Source organism: Pleurodeles waltl, chromosome 6 (assembly GCF_031143425.1).
Source record: "Pleurodeles waltl isolate 20211129_DDA chromosome 6, aPleWal1.hap1.20221129, whole genome shotgun sequence".
NCBI classification, from domain to species: Eukaryota; Metazoa; Chordata; class Amphibia; order Caudata; family Salamandridae; genus Pleurodeles; species Pleurodeles waltl.
In genome coordinates, this window is record NC_090445.1 from 953,566,951 (window position 1) to 953,587,331 (window position 20,381).

General features: G+C 40.9%; 1 protein-coding gene across 2 annotated transcripts in view; it reads left to right on the forward strand.

Moving 5' to 3' along the window:
- The window catches only part of ADGRA1 (adhesion G protein-coupled receptor A1), an 869,330-nt gene extending 857,877 nt beyond the window's left edge, over positions 1–11,453 (forward strand). The window contains exon 7 of one of the 2 annotated variants that reach the window (XM_069239771.1): positions 6,167–11,453. In XM_069239771.1, the coding sequence (XP_069095872.1) occupies positions 6,167–7,382 (1,216 nt within the window). In that variant the 3' untranslated portion in view covers positions 7,383–11,453. The remainder of the gene's footprint in view (positions 1–6,166) is intronic. The other variant, XM_069239772.1, reaches the window with a different exon arrangement.
- Positions 11,454–20,381: the final 8,928 nt, after the last annotated feature.

The window sequence follows — 20,381 nt, forward strand, 5'->3', positions numbered from 1 at the left end:
TAGATTCAGAATGCAACTATGAAGTTAGTAAAAAATCTTTAAGGCCATTAGATTTACAAAACTTGAATGCAAATTTCACACTGACTTTTTGAGAGTCAATTGAATTTAGCAAACCAACCTATAGGTTGGTTAGTAAAATTTGGAATCTAAGAAGATCACAGAATTACCAACCAAATTAATATTCATTAGATCAGTGGTTCCCAACCTGTGGTCCGGGGACCCCTGGGGGTCCGCCAAGTCTCCCCAGGGGGTCCGCGACTACTTAGAAAATTAAATAATATTAACAGATTAGTGGCCAGATGAAGGAAGATTCCAAATTGCGAGTTGCAATTTGCGAGTCCCAGCAACTCTCAAATTGCAACTCGCAATTTGGAATGCAGAAAGGTGTCTCAGACACCTTCTGCGACTCTCTATGGGGTCGCAAAGACCCACCTCATTAATATTAATGAGGTGGGTCTCAATTTGCGACCCCAGAGAGATTCAGGGCACTCACGGGGATGGTGGCCTGCTGGGGAAGCAGACCACCATGTCAGTGACTGCTTTTAAATAAAGCAGTTTTTTTTTTTCAAAGTGCAACCCGTTTTCCTTAAAGGAAAACGAGCTGCACTTTGAAAAAAAACCGAAACCTTTAGTTTCGGTATTTTTCAGGTTACCATCCACTTCAAGTGGATGGTAACTGCGCTTTCATTTGTGACCACAATCGTGGTCGCAAATGAAAATGCATTGCATTGCGAGTCGCAAATAGGAAGGGAACACCCCTTCCTATTTGCGAGTCGGAAATGCATTTTGCGAGTCGGAGTCGACTCGTAAAATGCATTTCTGCATTCCGTTGAGGCTTTTGCGACTCGCAAACGGCGTTTTTGGCTGTTTGCGAGTCGCAAAGCCCTTGCTACATCTGGCCCATAGTCCCTAACTTTCAGTAATGACTCAGTGTGGGGGTCCAGTACTGAAAAGTGGGGGTCCACAAAAGTCAAAAGATTGGGAAACAACGCATTAGATAAGTAGCAAGAAACATCAGGCCACCATCCTTGTGACTGCATTCCAGAATAAATGTATTTTATTCTTTAAAAGCACACTATTGTTTTTTCAGAAACAAGGCTACATTATTAAAAAAAAAAGCTTTCCATTAGTTGCCAGTGGTCTCCTTGACCACTACCTGCAGTTGTCAACAATATTCCAAAAGGGAAAGAGTCTAAACTGGATCTCTCTCACTTTGCAAATCAGTTACTACCTCAACTTGGGAGTCAGTAACTGATCAGTGTTCTGCAAGTGGAATTGTGGTGGCAAAGCATTGATACATATCTTCATAGCTCACAAACTGGAAGGAGTAACAAAAGCACACCCTTTTCAAATTGTGATTCTGCAGATGGTATATGTAGGAAAGGGGAATTTTGCGGTTATAAACCCTGAATTTTACAGAATCAAGGATTTGCAGCAGAAGCAAACACTTCATATTTTTCGTATACACATTTTCTAGAATTTACAGAATTTTCCAATAATTGTTGTAGCCAGTGGGTTCCACAAATTTAGTTACCCAAGATATTTTGCATTTCACTACCCGTTTTTTGAACTTTTACTGTGAGCAAGTATCTTCACCTCTGTCTCACTCACTGTAAATTCACACATGCGTGAGCTGCGCGAGTGAGACTATTGTCTTGTACAGTCTGGTAACTGCACATAAGTAGCCTGCCACAGAAGAAACCCTTCAAGGATTGTTAATGATCTGGAGTAGGTCTTATATTGTGAATGGGTATTTGTAGTGTAAATCAGTAGTGCTTACTTAAGGTCTGTGGTGCTTGGACTGTAGTACACATCAGGACTGAGGTACAGTTTCATCCCACTTAGGACTACAGCTTTAGGCGATGTATCAGTGTAGGCCCCCAAGTGTTTAGTTGGAAGTCCCTGACACTCCTTATGCCACTGTAAGAATTTCCATATCTTCCTAGCTCTGTTCATAATCAGATTCCAGATATTTATCCCCCTTCTGGGCCAAGTTAATCATGCTGCTCTCTAGCAGGATGCACAAAGTCCGTCCCACATAACAGGGCATTAAAAAGTGCTTGAACGTGTTCCGGGGAAAAAATATCTGTTAGTTAGCTTGTTACACTGCACCTGGACTGGGACAGCCCAGGCCCACAGAAGCAAAGGAGTAGGACCAGTCCTCTGGAGCCAACACAGGAGGGACACCTTTGAAGACTTGGTGAGAAGAGACCAGGATGCAGTGTCAGCTGGGGGTGGTACTAAGGCAAAAAGCTTGCAGGTGTCTCAGATGGGGCTGAGGCACTCTAGGAAAATAGGAAAGGAGTTTATTGTGATAATACTAGGAAACAGAAGAAAAGTGGCAAAGCTGCCAATCAAATAGTCAAGCTCCAGCCGAGGGAGTCCTGTGTGATTTGCTTACCTGCTCTTTGTGGTATCCCAAGAAGGGGCAGGGGCACCAGCAACAGTGTTCAGATGTGTTTTGTGGCTGCAGGAAGTACATTATCCTCCTTAAAAGTTTTATCAAAAGTTCCCCTAAGTCTCTGGACATTGTAATAATGACCCCGGAAGAGGATTAGATCTGGAGCTTTTCCTCTTGGGCTCTAGAGTGTGGTGATCTGTGTTGGTTGGTCATAGAACTGCATGAGCAGTCTAAAGTAAATAAAAGAAAGCTTTGTTTTGAAAAACAATGCTTTATTGACTATGCTGATGGCTATCAATGAAAAATCTCTGTTGACTTAAGTGGTGGGTCCTAGCGTATCACATATTAGTACTGCCTCCATTGACGTCAATGTAGTTGTACCAGTGAATTATAACATGTGGCGCGCTTTTATTGATGTGGGGACACCTTAACAAAACCAGTAGGCCTGCCTCATTGATAATGGCACCCCTTATTTTGTGATCTTACATATAGGATATAATCAAAGGTACTTCCATGTACCTGATTGTGTATATGTGCAATTTAATATAAAGTATTTAGCAGTGTATATACTAAAATTACTTTTTTCTGCTTAAAGGAAAATCCAGAAACAATTTCTTACAATTGTGATGCAGGTTTGTGATACAATTAGGTGCAGAGAGGAAATAGTATGTCTCTCATCTGCAATTGCTTTAATGGCCTGAAAACTATTTATTTCAATAAGAAATGGGAATCTTCATGGAGTTATTAGTTGTTTTGTGTTCCTGCATGACTTATTGTCTAATATTTCTAAAAATCACTTTTTTGGAGGTTTAGATAGAGTTTGATTTACATTCACAGAGAAAGACCGCTACAAATCTGTGACATCATATAATATGTCTAAATTTATTGTGTTTGATTTAAAGTCTGTAATTCATTGACTTGGGGTTCGAGGGTTTATTTTCTTCTTGCATGTTAAGATGAACATGTGATAAATGTAATACATAATGTTGAGAGACACATGAACAAAGAACCATGTTTATATAACAAAACACTTTCTGTACATACCTCAGCCCAGATTTACTAACTTTTTGTGCTGTGGTTGCGCAACTTTTTTGATGCAGCCATGATGCAAAATGTTAGTTGGTATTTACTAAGCCACTCAAGGGCCGGCTTGCATTGCCTTGTGTGGCTTGGAAAACAAAATGGAATGGAATGTAGCCCCCGGAGCTGCATTGCCTTACACTGCGACTGGGAGTCATTCCATGGATTTTAAATCATTCCCAGATCTACTAAAGCTAGTGAACCTTCGAATGCATCAAAATGTTACGCTTTCCCAAGTGAGGTGTAAAGGAGAGAAATATGTTTATTTCTCCTTGTTACTTCCTCTTTTCATGTCCCTTTCAAGATTGTTTTGGGGGTGTTAAATAATCATAAGTTCCTCCAACAGCAGCTGTAATTCGAAGAAGGCTGGTCCCGCGTTCTAAAACTATGGTTCATGCATTTTAGATTAGGGAAGCTACTAGGTGACAACAAGGTTGAGCAAGAATGAGCACTTAAGCTATGTAAGCAGTGGAAGATGAATCTGAGTCATTTATTATGTCTTCGCCCTGCCCTAATTCAAGAAAGAAAAAGCATGTTAACATTTCTGCTTAACCAACGAGTTATACGAACATGCAGACAGGCAGTAATAGCATGTCTAAAACCAGATTATCCTATTCTGAACTCACGCATGGTGAAATTCTTAAAGGTGGCAAAACATAAATATTATTGGCAAATCATCAGATACATTCCCCCCAGGAGGAGGACAATGGACAATAGAGACCCAGGAATCTGATCAAGTAGAAGTGAGCTTGTTTTAGTATTGAAGTTAGTTTTTTTCTTTTAAATGTGTTTCTCCTAAAAATAATGTAAGAGTATTTATATTATGGTTCATATATTTTAGTATGAAATAGATTTATTTTTTGTAATGGTTTTATTAACTTTAACTGAACAATAAAAATTCACTGATTCAAGTACGTACGTTCTGGAAAAGACAAATTTAAGAGAAAAAGCCATGGTAGAGGATTTAAAGTGACTTACCAGGAAAGGCTCTTGTTTCCAGGGCCAGTCAATCTTTAGAAACTGAAGGACCACTTCCTTGCCCTGCTGCCTTGTTAGATTCTAAACTTCTGGAGAGAAAAAAGCTGGAAAATTAGGCAAAGTGTACCATCAACTCTGACCTTTGGAAATGCTGATATGGCAATAGTTCTGCCACTGGGGCAAGAACAAAGGAGTGCTCTCTCAGAAAGGCATAATTACGACAATTTTGAATAATCTGAACAGTGTTACTCTATCCAAAGGCTTAGGAGTTCTTTTTTTAAATCTCAGCAGGTGGACCACCTACCACCAGGTCACAGGTGGGTAACGCATACATTCTACGGGCAGAGGACAACATGTTGCATTAAGAGGCTCCCTCCTGTCTTGCTGGGATCTTACTGTCCTCCATGCGTCCCTTTGGTATGGCACTTGCATAGATATGTTTTTTTCAGACATTTGGCAATCTTTTCTGTTTAGCAGAAATGCCCCAAATTGAAGAAGTGTTTCTCAAAGGCAAAAAAAACTATTGTCTGTGCTATTCTCAAAGTTTTCTCCCAGCACTTGGGGCTCATATTCAAAGTCTCATGTTTTTTACTGCAAAGCTTTTGCCGGTGATCCTGACCAGTGCGACTTTCAGGAGAACTGTCCTAAATAGAGTGGACTTTGGAATGTACATTGACTGATGGACAACTGAAGGATGGGCGGGCCTCTGTTGAACGGTTTCTGAAAGTGGAGTCAGATGAAAGTCCACTGCCAGAAAACTAGTACTTCATCCACACTTAAATGAGGTGGGAAGACCAAGAGTTTTTACCGGGCTTCAGACAAGCCCATTTACAGCTAGGATTCTGCTCCACTAAATTCTAAATGAAACCCATAATGTTAGCTGCACGCTACATTTGAATATTTGTTCTACACACTGTTGTATCTTTACTTCGCTCTCTAGTCCAACAATGTGTTTTTTTCACAAAATATCTAGAACCACTGTCTATTCTGGTAAACATTTGGGATGATATGCAAACTCTCATATTTTGCAGGTTGTTTAGCTCTGCGTACTTGAAGTAAAATGAAGATAGTTAAAATAATGACAAATGTGTGATTTGAAGCTGCAGGCTAGACATGTCAAACCCACGAATAGCTGTGTAAAAATGGAAGAATTATTACAAAACTCAATATCCCTCCATCGAAAGATCATTCCACAAGGTAGAATGTGAATGTTAAGAAGTGCAATTCAACCCGTTGTGAGGATTCTGGTATATGAAGTCATCACTTTAATGAGAAAGCTTCTTTACAGTCAAGGCAATCAAATACTTGGTCTGTTGCTTTAACTATGACTTTCCAAGCTGAATTTTAAAAAAGGTTAATAAATGTACCTTGTTTTTGAAAGTCTTATAAACATTGACGCATATCCAGAATCAGACAAACACGAAAATTATAGGTAAAGAGCATTCCACCTCATGAAGCAGTTTTGCAATCCTTCATTAAAAACCATAAAGCACATACAGTCACTAAAACGCAGCACTGCCAAAATTGCGCTCATTGATGTAAAGCATTTAATACCTCTTGGCATGTAGACAAGTTTTTTTTTTTCAAGACATTAGAAAAACAGGATGTGAATCTCAGAACACTCTATAATTGGAAAGTGGATTACTAGAGCAAGTATGTAACCCCCAAAACATTATTTTTATTAATGTTTCCTTTTTGTCTTCACAGTTGCTGGATGGCGTGGGAGCCCAGCCTGGGTGCCTTTTACGGACCGGTGGCATTTATTGCACTAGTCACTTGCATTTACTTCCTTTGCACCTACGTACAGTTGCGGCGCCATCCTGAACGCAAGTATGAACTAAAGGAAAGGACGGAAGAGCAGCAGAGGTTGGCAGGGGCTGAAGTTGGCCACAGTCATGTTGCAGAAGCTGGAGCCGGGCCGCCGGCAGCGTGCTCACTGCTCACTGCTTCCTTACTGGCAAACGAGCACTCGTTCAAGGCTCAGCTTCGAGCTGCCGCCTTCACTCTGTTCTTATTTACTGCCACTTGGACCTTCGGGGCCCTTGCTGTGTCCCAGGGGCACTTCCTTGACATGATATTTAGCTGCCTCTATGGTGCTTTCTGTGTGACTCTGGGACTTTTCATCTTGATTCATCACTGTGCAAAGAGGGATGACGTGTGGCATTGTTGGTGGTCCTGCTGCCCCTCTCGAAGAAATACATATGCAATGCCAGTCAATGTCTGTCCAAAGGTCAACGTCAACGGCGACGCCCAAGTTCACGTACCTTGTATCCAGGATTCACCATGCCCCAGTAAGCCGGCGGCTTTCAGTCATGCAAGCGCTGGCCACTGCAAGCTTATAAACCTTCAAACTGAGCAAAGCCACGCTAACTGCCTTTCACCAGTCACCCCGTGCTGTGCAAAGATCCACTGTGAACAACTCATCGATGACGATGCGCATGTGCACGTGCACAATGAAGGCAGTTTCAGGCCGAATATGCATATTCACAGGTGTCTTAAAAGCAGAACTAAGCCACGGTACTTCAGTCGTAGGTCTGTCGCAGAGCGGGAATATGCATACCACATTCCTTCGAGCATCGATGGAAGCATCCACAGCTCCCACACAGACAGTCCGAGCAGTGTACACGAAGGTCACTTAGGACACAGACGGGCTTGCTGTGTGAAAAGTGATCCATACCCTACTATGAACCAGCCAGAAAGTAGTGATGCAAGTACTGTGCTATACACATGTCCTAAGATGGCAGAGACAGACACCCTCCACCACACAGCTCATTTTGAGATGCACCCGAGGAGACAATCGTACCCATGCAATGCCAGTCATAATGGAATCCTCAAGGGAAACATGCATGAAGCCATGATTTTCAGCTCAGATAGTACAGGAAACATCAAAACTGGCCCCTGGAAAAATGAAACTACTGTGTAGTTAAATAAATTGACCTTTCAAGTCTTTATTTGCTCTTACCAGTTAAAGTGACTGCAAGCTTTATTTTGCATATCCTAAACTGATTACCATCGGAGTTGTGGGTGTGTGTGAGTGGGTGTGCTTGTGTGTTCAATACATCACTAAACTGTGAAGGCCCGCCACCTCAGCTTCTGTTTTGTGTGTAAGGAGAGGGTACATATCTATGTGAGCAGAAAATATTTTTTATAGAAACATGTGTAATATGTTTAAGAAATCAATATTAAAAATAAAAGAAGTGTGGGTTTATGAGGCAGTATGCTTTTGCTGGGAACGTATATTTAATTTACGTGCCTAGAGGTGGGCTGGACCCCTTTATGAAGTGCTCTTTACCAGGTTTAGTGGTGATGGTGGTAAGACGAAGGTGGAAGTTAATTAAAATATATTATTTAATTCACTCCTATATCACTCCATTAAGATGCAAATCCCAGCTTATCTATCCTAATCCATGTCCTGAAATGTCTTTTTATTTTTATAGTGAATGTGTTTTTGAACAAGTTTAAATTTAAATCCCATGAAATGAGCATACAGATTCTATACTTGATTTTATACCTTTTAATTACAAAACGCAAGTGCAAAAGTGATACTGCCTCCTGCGACCTGCCACAGTATAAAGACAATGACACCAAGTAGTGTGCAGTCTTAGTTTTGTCTCTTTGCCTGCTGGAGATAATACTAGGTAATGTCTCTGTTACATCTCTGGTGCTGTATTGGTTGTAGTTTGCATGACATACTGTTTGTCAGGGTATTCCATTTGCTGTTTTATTGTTTTACATGTGTAATGAAACTATTGTGAAAGGCTGTGAAATCCCCTATTGGTATTAATCTAAATCATCACCAATTGACAAGACTCACTAATGCACTAGTGTTTAAATGGCTCAACCCCTTGTACAAGGATACGTGGTAGAACTACTTGAGGTTCACTCTGGTGTCGTTGCGGAGCATGCAGTACTCATTGTGTGTGACACTGTGCTGTTTTTTAGCAAACGTCTCAATACGTTTAATGTTATGTTGCAATTGCGTTTGATCACATACGTCAGTTTGCTTCACAGTAATTTTACAAAATTGGTTTTGTCAATATACTTTTACCATTACCGCTTTGATGACTACCACTGTTGTGTTAATGTTTCTTGATATTTCTTTAAAATTGGATTACAAAGATACCACACAAATCGCGTTACACTGTCCTGACTTGACTTGTTCAATTAAAAAAGACACAGTCCTACTTGCAGTCAGTATTCATTCATGTTATAGTTCAATTTGAAAAAAAAAAAGTAAGAGGAAACAAACCACTGGATTAAGAGGATGTTGAATTGCTATTATAGGCAAGGCCACTAGAATTATGTGATTATGTGGCCGTGGTGTTTTCGAAAAATATACAAACTTTTCATACTTGCTGCATAATCCATCATCTTCTGCAGAATTTGTATATGTTAACAAAAAATAGCTTTTAGTTCAAATGGATCAAATGTCATCAAAAGTGTTGTCACACCAGTTGCAGTACAGTGGCAAGCATTTTGTCATGCATAGGCAGGTCCACTCTCCGTTGCTGACTATTAAATTATGGAGTTAAGCTTTTATGCAGTTTTAAGATGTGTAAAAATGCCAAAATTAGTGTATACTGCTTCAAAGTGTTCAGCATAATTTTACTTTTACTTTCGTATAACTTAGTTGGTCCTCAGTTGCTAGTAACTGCAGTGGCCCTGATTATCGGCAGAATTTTGTAATGCTGTCATTAATACACAATTCATACAAGATAAAAAAGCCTCAAGGTGGTAAAATGCGGGTGGCAACGACATTGTGGTAAGCAATGAAGTTTTAGTTTTTGGATTTCTCCATTTAGAATTACATGTAGATACACGCACGCTTCATTTAAACAGTTATCGATGCACAGCAAATAAAAACTGTGATAAAATACATCATCAAAAATATACACCTTATGACAGGAATTATTACCGCGGCAGCTGTACATTATAATATTGACCTATACTAGTAACACAAGTCAGGTGGCCAGGCAAGGCGTCTTATGTACCCAAATTAAACATGAAAGACGGATCACAAAAAATAAAAAGTGTACCTGCAAAGGAGTACAATTCATTTGGCCCAAACATTTCGTTTCAGTCTAGAGACCAGGAATTTCCCATTTTCAGAGATCTGTTTTATAACTGTGCCTACTCCAAGGCTGGTGCCCTGTTCTTCGGCCTTTGGGAAACCTGCTAGAGAGATTGGGCCTCCTACTTCAATAGTTAACGTTTAGTCAGTTTGTTTAGAAGGCCTCACAATTCTGCCACAAAGAAGAGGTGGTGTGGCGTGTCTTCCGCTCACCTAGGCTCCCTGAAGCATTTTCAAACGCCTCCGCTGGTAGCTCTCGTTTACCGATGCGGAATCTTAATAATCAATGGCTCTGAAAGGAGCCCTTGCATACACTACACAACTGGAAGGGTGACATCTTGTCTGAGAGCTGCTAATCTTGAAGTCAGGCTTAACCATTTTTGGTATGTTTTTCTTTTTTTGGAGGATGGCTCTGGCACCAGGCTTTTTTCTGTCTGAGGGCTTCCGGACTCCCCCTATCACATCTGTGGACGATTTGGATATCCAATTCAAGTCCAAGCTCCATGCGGGTGTATGTTTTATTCAGCCTCTTGCAACACTGACAGCATATAACCCCGGTTTTGTCCGCCTCCATCTCTAGGAGGAACACCTTCCCATACCTAACTGACATAATGCAGTGTCGCACGCCGAAGCTATATGATCCTCGGACTCAAATGGCAAAACCAAAAGTCAGCTGCTGCTCCCTGAAGTGCATTTTGGATATGGTGTCAAAACACCAAGAGAATGGCTTCCCTCGGTTATATTACATGATTACATGATGGCAAATGAACGCGGCAATGAACTAATATCAGCAAAGTGGTAATGTAAAACTAGCATTATTTCTTTTATATCGAGGCCAGGTAATTTAAAATTGAATGTCAGTGAAAATAATTCAATCATGTTTGCGGACTTGTGCTTCAGGGCTGTTAATTATAAATCTCGATGGATGTGCATTATGGTCATACGCCACTAATTCAAATACTTATTTAATTTCAGGTGGTATCACTTGAAACTTAGCTTATTTTCATAAAAGGAAGAAATGTTAAACTATTTCCAGAAAAAGAAGAAAAGCATATTCCTCACAAACTTAAGGCAGAACACACTTCGGATATCGTTTATTTTATTTCTAAAATATAAGCTAGATTGCTCTCTCGTCAGCCCTCTTCACTCATTGGTCTTTTCAAGGGCCATTTACAGTTTGCTTCTGGCCACCATATGATGTCGCAACGGGGCAGCCCAATTCATTTACTGGCTGTATTGCACTTTGAGTGACAGATTCTTTCGTGCCCACATGTGCACAGCTGCCTGAAAAGGAGTGCACTTCTGTGCCTGGGTTTCTATGTCACTCTTTTAGGTTTATATTTGCCAATGTATTTTTACTATTCTATATATTTGGGGAAAATGTAAAAAAAAACAAAAAAAACTGCACTCTTGGTAAGGCTGCAACTATTGGCTTTGCCAATGCTAGTCTCTTATGCGAGTAAACTAAGCGCAATGAACAAAACAGTCAGAGCAGGAACAAGCTGCACCTGCTCACCACCTGGAAAATACGTGTTCCAAATAACAAGGCGAATTCCGTTCAATCATCTAGCAACACTCCTCTTACACTCTGTATTGTGCAAAACAATCAATTCATCACCTTCCTAAAAGTTTCTGGGTGCCATTGTGTTGTGGCATGTGGGAATGTGTTTCCGAACTGTGCATATTTGCGAGAATATGGTCTGTTTGAATGCTCCAACGTGCAAGTAGTAGTTGTGGTCTTCACAATTGCAAGTGAGAGTTAGTGCTCAAAGGGTTAAATGCTCAGTATCTGAGTGCAAGAAATGTGTTTTTTTCTGTATTGTTGTATATTTTAAATCTATACTGTGAACTTCAATACAGCCGTGTACTCTTTCATTTCACATCACGTGTATCTTTAAACTGTTAAAAAGAAGAAGTGCACTCAATGGGTGTTGTATTGAATTCTGTTAAGGAACACAACAGTCTCTTCATGACTACTCCTTGAATCACTGAGAAAAGGACCTTGCTTTACCTCTGTGTGCTGTAAATGCCCAAATTGCCTCAGATATGAAGTACAAAAAATTGTGGTATTTGTAAAAACGTGCAACCTTCCGTTGATTAATTATTTTAAAGCATTCTTACTGTCTTGTAAGCTGTGAGTCCTCAATTTACAGACACAATGTGCAACCTCCCTCTTTAACTAGTGTTAAGTGTTCATTGGGAGGCCCAAGACACACTATGCAGTACCTGCTCACAAATCAATGGGCACTCCAACATGCCTATTTTTCACCGCAGCTTTCGAGTGTATCACCAATAAGTTGTTATTTTATTGAAACTATGTATATGTGATCTGACATTTACATCACTGCGAAGAAAAAAACCTGCATTTCTTATTGTGGCTTGTAAAAGGTGACAAACCTCCCTTTGCGCTTAACAAGTTGTGTAATGTGAATTACTATTTCTTGCAAAGATGCCGCTGTATTCATTGGCTCATTTCTTGCCTCCGATTTTTCTGTTCCTGAAATAGACCTTCAATTAAATTTCGTATTCATCCATAATATGTTTTTATGCTAATCCAATCTAAACAAAAAATGTTTCACGATCTTGCAGCTAACGTTTACACTTCTGTCTCGATGTTTAAATGTAAAAGAGATCTTGATTATGGAAATTGAATCAATCCTACGGCAAACAGCCTTACATCTCGCAGAGAGTAAAAATCATTGAACCGGATTGCTGTGCCCTTTATATTGCGGTCAAAACCTCTTTGCAAGATGTCTAGAGTAATTTGTTCTCTGCAGTGAATTGGAGGACTGCACATAAAAGCAGTCATGTAACTGTTCGGTGCATTATTTATAGGACTCTGCAGCACTGCACTGATGGGTCATTTTCTGTAGATTTTCTCAAAACGTTTTGCACATTCTGCAAAGTCTGTAAAATGCTTTGTTATGTTTGAGGGGCTCTGTTTAGTGCCGCATACATCACAAAAGTCAGTGTGGCGCGCTGCTGCTGCAAATAGAAATCCGAGTACAAAAAACATAAATAGACTGCAATTCAAAGAATGGTGAGCAGGCGAACTGGTCTGCAGAACACAAAGAAAGAGCTGGAAAAAGACACTGTCATGGGAACGAAGGTGACACAACACTATTTTGAACTGTCTTCTGAGGAGATTCAGTATTCATTTTCCTGTGTCTTTTGATTTCTCTTACTGTCTGAAACGTTCTTGATGGTTTCTGCCCAGCTCCCGTACTTTAGATGAGGTAGCCTAATTCGAGTGAAAGAACCATAAATCTGTGGAAATGGAGACCAAGAAAATGCTCCGGTAATACTGTTATAACTTAAAATCATTGAATGAAAGCTTCAACAAAGTGGAAATCTTCTAAGGGTGCAAAGGTATATACCGTAGTGCGCGGCTGCCATTAAGATGGTGTATAAAATCAAAACCCGACCACATTGCATTGCGCATCAAGAAGGTTACAAGCCATAAAGGCGATATTGTCTTCCTTGTGGCCTTGAGAGCATTCAGCCTGAGTCCCTCAAACATGTTTCAGTTGCTGTATCAACACCGAGAAGATCGTCTCAGATTTTATTAAACCTGTGATAATCTCTTTGGATATCTAAATCAAATGGTTGAGCCCCCTCAAGGCTCATTATTTCCATGTCTGCCATGATACCAGTGCGTTACAAGCTAGTCCACTGAGCACTTCTAAAAAGCTTTCCACCTACCAGCTAAGCCCTGTCCAGCAGTACCTACCAAATATTGTATTAACACAAGAGGAAGGGCATCACATAATGTTCAAAGAATGTCCTCTAGTTGCGCACAGTCCCAAGGCATTACAACATTTATTTATTTGCATTTTTCTGTAACCCAACTCTACTGTAATCTAAGTTTCAATCTATACTTTATAAAAACGCAACAGTAGAGGCAGATGTCTCTGCACAATGAAGCCACTACAAAAGATTAATCAAATTAAAGGTTTGAATTTAAGAATAAGGATAAAGAGGTCAAAACATACATGTCAAATAAAAAGAAGAGCTTTCAGTTTCTTTTACTAAATTGAATGAGGTCATCCAACAGCCAAGCCATTTTATCTGTTCTGTACAGTTGGAGGTAGAGGGTCAATTATTGTTGAATTTATATTCCCGTTGCCCACAGACTAAAAGGAAATGTGGTCCAGCCTGAAAAGTTGTCTGCTTGTACACTTTCATCAAGCTGCTCTTCATGGTGTTGCAGCTCCATATTGGTATATTGCAACATATGCCTCGTGTTTTAGGTTTCTTAATGGCACCACATGCACATTGGTGAGGTACATAGAAGTAGGGATCCTAGATGAACTTTGCAGGCCACTAGGAAATGATCAGAGAAGGAAAGACTTGGCTAGCCAGTTCTCGGCAGTTGCATATGAAGGAATTTAACCAGCTAATAACTTTTGCTTTGAAGCAGATGCAGGTCTCAAGCATCTGGGGAAGACTTTTGTGGTCAATGGTAAAACTGCACATGTTGAAAAAACTAACAATTACCCTAACATCTCATCTATTTATCAATGTCCAATCTCCCACCCCATGACAAGATCCACGAAGATGAGACCGCACAGATTTGTAAGACTGTGTAAAAATTAAATAACATTACATACGTTTTACAACAGACAGGAGCTTGGAAACTTTATACATGACCGGCTATCACTGAGTGACGCTGCCAAGCAGGACCTCCCATCCTACCCCACCTTCAGGCTGGCCTTAATACTAGTGATCAGGAATTCCCGATGTCTTGCCAATAAGATTGAGCTGGTGTCACAGGGACAGACACTGGTTCCTCTCTGTCAGTTCAAAGTCAACAAGTTAGAATAGACCCGCCACAATTGCCAACAATATTTATTGCATGCGGAGTTCAACGAGGTTGAATTGAACCACCCCTTCTGTTCATTATTTACATGCAGCATTAACAGATGTGATCATACAATAACACTTATAATTTCAAATGTACACTGATAAAACATGATCAACACCATTTACATTCTTAAAAGAGCAGTGTATGAAAGTCACTGACTGCTTTGAACTGATGCACTTATGAATGAAACAGACCAGTCCCTGACTTTGAGGATCTAGGACCAAGATGTTTACAGCAGCGTATGCAGCCGCTCTGACTTCCTTATGGTTTAACTGATCATCAGAGATAAGAGCACATGCTCAGAAGTGAAATAACTCTTTGTCTAGTTCATGTTAAAACAAGGTCCTAACCAGTAGATAATGGCCATAGCAAAAATCCAAATTATATTATTGCAGATAATCAATAGTAAAGATGTCACAAGAGTGCAAGGGCCTGTAGTGAATGGGGAAATCAAACCCTATAATTGCTGTGAAAAGGCTCCACCTACTTCAGTGGAACAAAGGATCAAACTCAAAGAGCAGCATTTGCAAAATCTTCAGGTCCAGAGCGCCTTAAGAAAATTGCACACCTTTCGCATCAGAATTTTATCTCACCCTCCTGCTACCACACTAGTATTACATTGATAATAGAATTCACCCAGTGCAAGGAGTTATTTAATTCTTATTTATACATCATGGGAGCCACAGAACACACTCTCTCAAATGAGGAACATTGCCAACTACCCATGCACAGTACACAGCAATGGCTATGTGTGACTAAGAACGGCAAATCCAGTATCCGTGTTACACTAGCATTGGGATCTAGCATAAGGCCTGACCAGTAACAAATGGCACTAAAAAGTGACCACTGGTGACAACAATGTTCTGCTTTTGGTTTCAGACAGGAATGGCTGGGGCTTAAAAACAAAGGCCCATATTTATGGGGAATTGAGGTAGGGCAGCACCACAAGTCTTCTTGTTGCGCTCTCCTTCTCCATGGTGAAAGGGCTGGAATGCACTCTATTTATGAAATATGATGCACTCCTGTCCTTTCCCCCTGTGCTGGCGCACAGTTAGGTGCCTAGTGCCATCACAGGAACCTGTGTTGCATGCAGGATTGCTTTTGTGCAGGAAGGTGCACCTTGCACAAAAACAATTCAGATGGGCATTTTCTTCTTTCCATATAAAAACAAGGAGAAATGAAAATATTTTTCCTCATTACATCTGCTCTCGGGAGGTGTAATGTTTTGGTGCTGCCCCAGGTTTACATGATTAAGCAAGTATGGGGAGTGTCAAAATTTATGGGAAAACCCTTCCCAACGTCCATGGAACGTCTCCCTGGAACAGAGTAAGGTAAAGTAGCGATTTGCGCTGCTTTGTCATACTCCATATTAATGAGGCCTTACAAAGCCATGCAAAGTGGATTTGTGTGACCTTGTTAATGTGGTTGACAGGGTTTGCGCTGCTGGAGTGTCAAAAAAGGTGATGTTCTGGCACCGCAAGCCTCTCATAAATATGCCCCAAAATGTTAGGTTAGCTGGCACTTCAAGGGTCTGTTGGCTCAATGGACTAATGAAGCAGCTCCAGTGATCTGTGCTTGACTTGATGGTGGCAGGTTCAAATACTGACAGGTTCCCTCACTTGGGATCACTCGTCTTCCCGAGGTCGATGAATTGAGTAACATTAAGTCCGATAATAAAAGACATCTGTTATTCAGTGCCTAGATACCCCAAGGTTGAATGTGAGATTTGTAAATACTAATTCTAGACGTGGCATAAGGACGCATCTCGCTCTATTGCATCGGAAAGGGGATTTTTCTTGGGAGCTACGGGATGAATCAGGCAATATTATGATCGTTAAGAAGCGTGTACGTATTTTCTTGACATGATAGATGGAGATCGTCATTCACAATGGCATTCAAGTGCATAATCGATGTAGGAGTTAGATTATGGAAATCTCATTGACAAGCTGGCTATCCTACAGTGATTCCCTCAATGGTTCATCCATGTTTTTCTTATTGAGAAACTGTTAGATAAATAGTCCCTGCAGGCACTGCATAGATCATTACAAGGATTTATGTCACGAGTCCAAAAAGTAAATAATTGCATCCAATGTACAGTGGTAGGCTCAGATACAATTTTTTTCTTGTGAAGCATCTTGTGTGTGCATTCAATTTTCCATTTGTAGCTCAGCTCCCTTGGCAAAGTTTCAGCCACACGTGCAAAAATGACAAACTGCTTTTTAATCACAGGGGAATGTTATGAACAATAACGAGTGTCTTCACTGGTATCACGTGACATCGAAAATCAATTCAGGTACCTCGCAGCGCACGTGTGCAGCTGATTATTGATTGCTGTTGGCCGAGTGATCTATTATCCCTAAGTGTCATAATCCGGAGTCACGGATTCACAGGTAATAAACACAGACGTCTCATGCTGGAAGCAAACACACCCCTTGACTTTCAAAGATCCCTGCTCGACAACAATCGATGCAAACCTTCCTTAAGACTTCTGGTTAATTAGTTAGGTATACATTCGGGCCCGTTTATAGTATGGCCCAGCCTAATGTAATGCTAGCTTGACGAGAAATAATATACACCTAATGAAAAGATAAACCACCGTTCACTATGTGCTAAACGAGGACGATAACAACAGGCCATAAGTAAATTATGATTCCTATGTTGAGAGTGCATTATTCATGACGACGGCGGCCCAGGCCCGAGTACTGGAAGGTGCTTGCTTAGATGCGCATTTGAAAGTTATCAGCATTGGCCTCACGCCTCATACTGCAAAACTGACATCATTCACATCATCCCAAGAGGTTTCAAGACAAGTAATCCACCATCAACAAAAATATGTTTATTATGGGTCAATATTGGGCAACTCATTATATCATTGGAAGGACGCAGGTCAGATTAATCTATCACAGTATATTTACTATTACAAAATTAGATGGATCAGATGATTAACAAAATAGTCGGTGGTCAAGATATAACATTTTTAGAATGACTGTTTTCCCACAACTGGACAACAATGAATACAACATCTTTACCCTGCATACAAATAACCACAACTTTCATGCTGAAGAATTCTTCTCCGATGTGGGTGTTTTTTTTTGTAAAGTCTTTTTTTTTGTTTTCAGCCAAACCCTCCAGTTAATATTCTCAATCCCTTGTAATTAAGCATTGAAGCTAAGGGGCTGATTACGAGCCTGGTGGTCACAAGACCGCCAGGCTCATGGTGGTGTTCGGATCGCCACAGCTGTGGCGGTCTGACCACCACATTACGAGGTTAGGGAGCAGACCCACCAACCTACCCCTGTCCCAGCCAGGATCCAAGATCCCGACAGGCTGATGGTGGTCCTGGTTGCAATCAGCCGGGCAGCGCTAAACTTAGCGCTACCCTGTTGATTACAATCTTGTTCCCTGCCAGTTATTCATGGCAGTTTTACCACCATAAAATTCTGGGAGAGAACAAGGGCAGAGCGCGACAGGGGGCCACTTGCACTGCTCATGCCTGTGGCATGGGCAGTACAGGGGCACCTCTTCCCACATCCTTGAAATGCGCACTGTCTGCTGTGCAGACAGTGAGCACTTCAAGGGTGCTGGTGCACCCTGCACCTAGCATAACTGAGCCAGGAACAATGCTACTGCACCTTTCCCACTGGGCTGACCGCTGGTCAGCCCAGCAGAAAAGTTGTAATGAGGCCAGTGGGGAGTCCAAGTTGTCAGGGCAGGTCCCTTCGAAATGGGGAAAGAAGCATCCCTGGGCTAGTTTCAGGTTACTTAGATCTGAATTAACTTGAGACCTGTGGTACATGAACATGAGAGCCATATCTGGGCATAGACGTCAAACTTAGGGCATTACACCAGGGAAAACACAAAGGTAATGGAGAGCTTGAAAAAGTCTCAGACACTGGAAGTTGTTCAGAACTACATTTCAGTCCATTGTTCCTTGCCCAATGTGCCACTTCAGACAAAGGTCATCTACAAACAAATGAGTGTCAATATCTAGATGTGTAGGTTACTTCTCTTCTCTGCTTGAGACTGCCAGAAAAAACAGTGACTCCTTCAATCATTTGCTGGTTCTAGACAGCAAGTGCCTTCAAGAAAAAGTCCCACGAAGGAAAAAGCCAGGCATCAAAAGACTCTTGCAGATGGTGCCAAGCTGGAGGAAATAAACCTTGGACTGCTGTAGAAAAATATCTGACAAATAAAGGTGCTGGAGTAGAGTTGCTGCAACAAAAGCTGAAATTCAGGAGATAACAGAGCTTAAAAAATTCAGGAGCTGAAAAATCTTCAAGAAGTCCCTAAAAAGACACACAATGAAAATCCACAAGGAAAAGCCTGGAACAAAACTAGAAGCTAGGGGACAATGAACAACTGGAAAAGTATGTCAGAGAGCATCACAGTGCAAGGACGATTTAGCCAAGACTTCCTTTTATGGGACCCCAACAAGAAGTTGTTCCAGAATACTCTAGAACCTCCATCTTTAATTCAGAAAGAAACATTAAAATATTATTAAAGGCTACCGTCTTGCCTTGGGAGAAAAATAAAGGCAGCATCACCCATGGTAATATTCAAGGAATTCTGGGAAGAAGAAAATGGCAAAATGGCAACAACTACCTAATGGTTATACATTCCAATATAGAGGCCCACGTTGCTCTCTAGAATGAGACAAGTGCCACTAGCAGATGATCCTTCTGAGGTAGGTCAAAGGCCACAGAGGATGTGGTAGGCTGCCGGGAAAGTGTAGACATCACTGAAGATACAGCTTGCTGCCATTGCTCCTCGCTCAACCTATGGCCAGCAGAACACAACCACAAGTCATTCCTGGCCCACTTTTTTGGCTGCAGGTGGAATGGCATACTATGACCTTTGGCTGTGCCCCATGCATTATTTCAATAATTTTGAAACTTGTTGCAATAGATGCACTGATTTGTCGCTAAATGGCATATTGCAAGAAATCAAAGGACCTACCACAAGTAGGGGTATTGACAAAGACACTGATGATACCACAGGAGGTGACAGAGATTCAAATCATCCAGCAGAAAATGTAAGGAGGAAGTAATGCCTGATGCTAGTGATTGACATGTTGATGAGTACAGTCACCAACCAATCAGAGGCAACAAGGAAAACATGCTGTAGAACTATGAAGTACAAACTTATCCAGCCTGCCATCAAGCTGTAAACTATGGAAACACTCCAGCCAGGTGGCAGTTATATACAAATGGTGATGAACACAATGTTGGCAGTAAAACAAAATAAATGTATGTGTTAAGGTTGTTTCTGATCTCACATAAGCCAATTGCATACCAGTCACATGAATATCTTCATGAGCAGCTCTGTGGGTCAGCTGATGGTGAATCTCACATGGACCTGGTGAAGAAGCAGGAGTTATGAATTGTGGGATTATTGTGTTGAGGTACAATTTTGTGTGAGTGTATCTTATGTGTGTGTGTGTTCAATTAACCGGTTATAGCACAGTTGTTGTATATCTGTGTAGCAAGGTGGCAGTATTATGTGGTATGAATTGGGAGTCTTACATTACCATACAATATTAGCATGTGACCCAGAAGTGGACCTCAGGTTAACACTAGTAAACCTTAGCTCAGTCCTGGTAGTGTGGCAAAGAGCAGTCAGGCTACTTAGAAGAACACATGAAAAGCATTTAACAACACTAACATAGATGATAAGTAAATGGCACAACTCAAACTAAATCCGACACCAATTTAAAAAATAAAGCAGATTCTTATCTTAATTTAGACACCAAAACAAACTTTTTATCTTACAGACAGCAAAAGTTGAGAATTTTTAAAGCATTGAAAAATAGTGTACTTTTAATGGTCAAACGACTTCTTTTTAATTCAAGGGGGAAAATCACAGTGTGCAATCGGTCACTTGTAGGATGAACGTTCGGGAACCACTGGAATTAAGGTCTTGCAGGTCCCTAAACCAAGCCTCAACAGTCAGTTTCTAGTTACCTTGCCTAAGGAGTGTGGGTGCAGAGG